The following is a 6,090-nucleotide window of genomic DNA, read 5'->3' as shown; positions in this document are numbered from 1 at the left end:
AATGTTATTGTATTGCAACAGCCCTGATAAGACAATTTCATGATTGCAAAATAAAATATGACTAGGGCTACGAGCAGCACTGTGCGGGCCGCGGGGGATGGAGAACAGGGACAGCTCCGTTTTGTGCATCGCAGGAAGGATAAACACTTCCCATCCTGCGTCCGTCACGTGGCGCTGGACCATGCCCACTAATAACGCAATACAGTCCACACCAGGGGTAGCCAATGCGGTGCCCCTGCGGCACCTGGGCGCCCGCAGGACATGCTCTTAATAATAAAAGAAAAAGATTTTTTTTTTTTTTTATTTAAAAAAAAACTAAATTTGAAATTTAAAAAAAAAGTCAAACCGCCATCTCACTCTATGCCAGTGATTCTCAAACTGTGAAACGCGTCTACGTTCACGTTAATTTGTTAAATCATCATCATATCAGGCCAGCATGATACCAGACAGCACACACACACAGGCCCCGGGGCTCCGCCCCCACTCATTCGCTCAGAGAGACACAGTGAGACCAGAGCTCGTTCCCGTGAAGCAGCCGCTCAGTGACAAACAGGACACAGTGTTCAAAAACCAAGTTGAAAAGAAAGTACGATGAACATTTTTGTGTTCATCGTAGTGTTCATCTGTACGATGAACACAACATTTTTGTGTTCATTGTACGGAGGAATGTAGTGATAAATGTCACCAAACGTACTCCAATTAAGTTGAATTTAAGCAAAATTGAAACAGATAACAGAAATGAATGTTGCATGTGGTTTTCTCTGAGGTGGTTTGTACATATTTTTACCCTGTTAACAGGTTTTTTTTTGTAGTTTTTCCTTACACTAGCTGAGGGTTTAGGACAGAGGATGTCACACCATGTTAAAGCCCTATGAGACGAATTGTGATTTGTGGAGATGGGCTACACAAATAAAATTTGATTGATTGATTGATTGATGTTTTAATATATCTGTTTCCTACCATCATTGTTGTGGAAATCATTGTTAATTATTATTGTGAGGAATAATTAACATTGACGTGATCAGGCAGTCTCTTCACATATATTATTATTAATATTAAAAGGTATCAAACAAGTAGCCCTTCATACTACTCAGTACCTTCGTAGAAGCTCTCAGTCTCAATAAGGTTGCTGTCCCCTGGTCCACACCATCAAGTGTAGACCACACAAAAATTCTAGGTAAATCGAATTACAGTGGTAAAAGAGGCTTACTTACTTTTGGCAGTAGGTGATGCTATCACTAAACTACATACAGATAGATGATAGTAGATATAACAGATGTACAGGTCAAGAAGACTCTTCAGTTATAAATCTTTGACCTTTGCAACAAACATCAAAGGAATCCATGATTACTGAGACTGTGACATGATAGCATTTGAAACCAAGGTCTTTAAAGCCTAGTAAGTCAAAAACAAGTGATATTCTTTCAGCTTAACATATTAGCTTGTCAGCAAAGGTCACTATAGAGATCAAGTAACCTCAGGATCACATATTTAAACAATGGGTTAACATACAGACAGTAAACCAAGAAATATTTATGATATGACTAGACTTAAATAACTAAGCTACTGAGAAGGTAACTACCAAGTAACTAAGCTGGTGATACAGGAAGAAGAAGAAAATTCCCAAATATAGCAGTTTGATTCTGAACTATGCACAATTATCAACACAACATATTGACGTAAAAAAAATGGACCAGTATTGAGGAGCGAAGAGAGAGAAACAAACATGAAGGGAATGTTGAGGCAGACGAACTATTAATCCAGCTGTCAGCTCTTCCTGTGTTTCTTGTGACATGCTGTCCCTCATCCCCTGGTACAACCTCCGGTACGGTAGGTGGCAGTATGCAGTCAAATGTTGCTACTGTTCTCCGCACATAAAGAAGAACACGTGTTGAGATATTTACAGTGTGGTGTGTGTCATGTGCTGTCACACTTGTCAATGTTTAACTTGTCGAAGGTTGCATGAAGCGCCGCGCTATGTCGAGCCCGTTTTCTGACAGAACACACTTTATCTAGGTAATGGCGGCCCTGCGAGCGGCGAAGCAGGCGCTGAGGAAAGCGATCAAGACACGGGTAGCAGCGCTGAGTGACGAGGAGAAACGAAGACAGTCCCTGGTGGTTTCACAGAAGGTAAGTGGAAGAGATGAAATGAAGTCGTGGTTTAGAAAGAATACTGTTAGCTGTGGCCAAGCAATACTGAAAACACGTCGTTTATCCCCCACTGACAACTCACGGTCTTGGGTATTGTTAAAATGCCTTTACAGACAGGTAGATAATTAAAAGTTATTCAGAATCTTTATTTAACTAGTTTCATCGTTTCAGCGCTTGGAAAAATATCAAGTTATTTACAAACAAGAATAAAGCTTGATCTACGAATCAATCATGGAAGTTACATGGACATGATTATTTGTTTGTTTATGTTGAGCCCTACTCCTGGGTGCTGACTGTGACTCAAGATTCAAGACTATATTTATCACGTGCACAACCATTACATTCAACAGTCGCTGGCAATGGAGTGCTTGGGTCACAGGCTCCCTTCTAGCCATGCTCAAAAATATTATACAAGCACAAGTTTCACTTATTCCTTCTTTTCCTTCCTATGTTTTTCCTTTCAGCTTTTCCGACATCCCAAATATGTGTCCTGCAAGAGGATTGCACTGTTTCTCAGCATGCATGATGAAGTGCTCACGGAGGAAATCATCAAAGATGCGTTCAAATTGGGAAAGAGCTGCTTCATCCCCAGATATGAGAGGAGTTGCAGCCATATGGACATGTTGCAGCTAACCAGTCTGCAGGACATGGAAACGCTGCCCCTGACCTCCTGGAACATCCGACAGCCTGCTGAAGACGACAACAGCAGAGAGGAAGCACTGGCTGCAGGTACGCTTGTACACACATACACACACAACTCTTTAGTTTTGAGGAAACTAATGGCACAATGCATTCCCTAGCCACTTACCTTAACCTTCAAAACTAACCCTAACCCTAAAACCAAGTCTCATTTAATACTATTAAAAACAATCTTTAATAGGTGACAAATCATTTTCAACTCCCACTGTCTGTAATTATACTGTAAAAAATTGCATTACGACAGTCATAACTCGCTCTTTTAAAATATTGATTAAAAACAATCTTTAAAGCCTGGTTTGCACTAGATAACTTTCAACTCGAGATTTTGAAAACACTTTTGGAGTTTCAGGGGTAAACAGCGTTGCAGCCAAATCCAATACAACTGAAACGGGGGATAGATTCTTAAAAAGATATAAATGCCTCTATGCTGCTCCTGTCGTGTCATCCAAGTGTCCACAAGCCCCGACATTCAAATTCAAACTTGCGTCACGTTCACCATGTTTTTAGCCTGAATGTCCTCTGATATTCTCATCTGGAGATGCATGTGTGCCTGGATCATAGCAGACATTTAGGCTAAAAACATGATGTTAATGACACTGTTTCGAATTGAATTTGAATTGCGGGTCTTGAATAACACTGCAGGAGCAGTATGGAGACATTTAGTTTTTTCTGTTTTCTTCTGCCTGGAGAATTGGTCCATCAGTTACTTCAATTGTATTGGATTTGGCTGCAACACTGTTTACCCATGAAACTCCAAAAGTGTTTTCAAAATCTCGAGTTGAAAGTTATCTAGTGTAGCTCCTGTAGCTCCAAAAGTGTTTTGTGGACTCAAACACTTCACCCACCCCTCCATGGGCATGGAGGTAAGTAGATAAAGGGAATTTTCAGTTTTGGGTGAACTATCTCTTTAATCTGACCAAACCCACTCCCCCCTTTGCAAGATGCGTTAACCATAACTCAGATTTTTGTAATTCTGTAGTTAGATTTTATTCAGCCATTTGTATTTTTTAAATTTGCTTGATAAATAAATTGTCTTGATTTGTGGAGCCAAATGTTCACCAGCATCTAATATCTAGATATTTAATTATTTTACTAGATAATCGAAAACCCTGATCTGTTGGTGGCAGTGTCCAACAAATAGTAGTTGCCAAATAGCGTTGAATTCCTAGTGAAATATCTGTTAACATCAAATATGTACAGTCGTATCTTGGAAACTGATGTGGTTGATATCTGTCCATATATACAGGCAAAGACAGGTGACCTCTCTTAAGGATTACTCTGTTTACTCTCATTATCCAGGAGGTCTGGACCTAATCTTGATGCCAGGCCTGGGTTTTGACCTAATGGGGAAGCGTCTGGGACGAGGGAAGGGCTACTACGACACCTACTTGGAACGCTGCATCAAATACTCTCAAGGAAAACCGTACACCATTGCCTTGGCCTTCAAAGAGCAGCTGTGCCAGGAAATCCCTGTTGATGACAACGATGTGCTCATTGATGAAGTTCTGTATGAGGATGATGAGTAACTGGTCAATCACCAGAGGTGCATTATCATTACCAATGCACACATTTTCACTGCAGACATTTAATTTGATTTAGCAGTAGAAGCTCAAATTGCCTTCATTAAAGGGACTCTTACCTTTGTTGCATTTTTACACTTTTTTTGGATAAGGTTAAATTGGTATTAATAAGGTAATGACACTCTAAAATACAAGACAGACCCACCAGGAGTAAAAACAAACAATTATTTCACTCTCATAATATTTAGTGAAAACTTCAACCAATAAAATTCTTCGGACCGAAGGACCTTATTGGCCGACAGACCTGTCTGTTTGCTGCATGGACATGCAGGTTTTCCGTCTGCTTCTTGTGGCGCATTCAGGCCCGTCATCATATGTGAATGTAAATGTATATAACTTACCGGTGCTTCTGAATCCGAATCCATTGCTTTGGTAAACAAAAACTCACGTGCGTGCGCGGAGGCAGTAGCTTGTAAGTCTGCTTGTATATAAAGTTTCTTCAAAAAAACACCGCGGATGGGAACGAGGGGGTGGGGCATTGGAGGAAGGCGGGATGATTTGAATGTGCTGTAATTCTCAAATGCAACAAAGGTAAGAGTCCCTTTAATATATTGTATTTAGCATTATACAAGCTAAGATGCAAATTCAGTGGCTGCATTGATAATGTGTAATCATAATAGTGAAACCTGATATTCATCGGTGTCAAACATCAATGGACAATTAGATGGAAAGAAGTCTTAATAAAATTGTAATGAAAAATGTGCAGGCTGCATGTCTTTTAATGGGAGAGACAGTTGTTATTTAAGTTCAGAGAGGCAGACCTGGAATAAATAGGAACTCTCCAACAAATAAATCTGTATAACTGTAACAACATGTTATTACATGACTGCATTTCCATTATTGTGCCTTCTAAATAGAATTGTTTTATCAGGGTAGTGTCATGATTTTTTCCCAATGGCTGAAGGGGACTAAAGTCCACCTACACAGAAAATGTGTTTAGCTTCCTGTTACATCACTTGTTTGCTTTCTTTCTCTGTGCCGACTGGTCAATGTCCAGAGTTTGACACTGCTTGTTTATATGCCATTAATAATGAGGTGACCTTTTGTTATTCAACAAATAGTTGTCCTGGTCTAATATTTATCAAATAAATCAGGAAAAATATAAAATAAAAGTTCCACTACACTAAATGTCAAGTAAGAGGCATCATGGTTCCATATCTGAACAGTAATTAAACACTTTAAATCAAAAGTTTAGTCAGCCCTCAGTGCTAACCTGGACAAATGACATATGTTTTCAAGTGTGGTAAATACAAGCCAAGACATTTAACATAATGCACAGTTACATATTGAGTAGCACAACATGGTCACAGATATTCAGTCAAAATAATAGCATTATTTTTTAAGTTAAGACAAAGCAATAGTTATGATCAGCAATTTGAAAAAATGATTTGTCCTTTGCTGAGCTGAAAGCAATAATTAATTTTAAGATACTTACAATTCCATTTCACACTATCTGAATTTTGAGATCAGATCACTACCAGGAGTCCGGTCAGGATGCCTTTCTGTATTCTTAATCCATAGAGTTGATATAATACAATGTATTTCGTCCCAAAATCAAACTGCCTTTAAAAAAAATGCTTGAATCCCCCTATTTGAGTAAAGCAGCAGTAAATGGCCATAGAAACCCCATGAGGGAGATGTGCAAAGATTTGAACCCCAC

General features: G+C 39.3%; 1 protein-coding gene across 1 annotated transcript; it reads left to right on the top strand.

The window, feature by feature from the left end:
- The first annotated feature begins 1,922 nt into the window (after positions 1-1,922).
- On the top strand, positions 1,923-5,248 carry mthfs (5,10-methenyltetrahydrofolate synthetase (5-formyltetrahydrofolate cyclo-ligase)). Its single transcript, XM_061067867.1, has 3 exons — positions 1,923-2,130; positions 2,616-2,880; positions 4,150-5,248. The coding sequence occupies exons 1-3, from the start codon at positions 2,020-2,022 to the stop codon at positions 4,374-4,376; spliced, it is 603 nt and encodes a 200-aa protein (XP_060923850.1). The 5' UTR covers positions 1,923-2,019; the 3' UTR covers positions 4,377-5,248.
- The last annotated feature ends 842 nt before the right edge of the window (positions 5,249-6,090 follow it).

Source organism: Limanda limanda, chromosome 3 (assembly GCF_963576545.1).
Source record: "Limanda limanda chromosome 3, fLimLim1.1, whole genome shotgun sequence".
NCBI lineage: Eukaryota > Metazoa > Chordata > Actinopteri > Pleuronectiformes > Pleuronectidae > Limanda > Limanda limanda.
The sequence above is the reverse complement of the archived record's forward strand: the minus strand, read 5'-3'. Positions and strand labels throughout refer to the sequence as shown.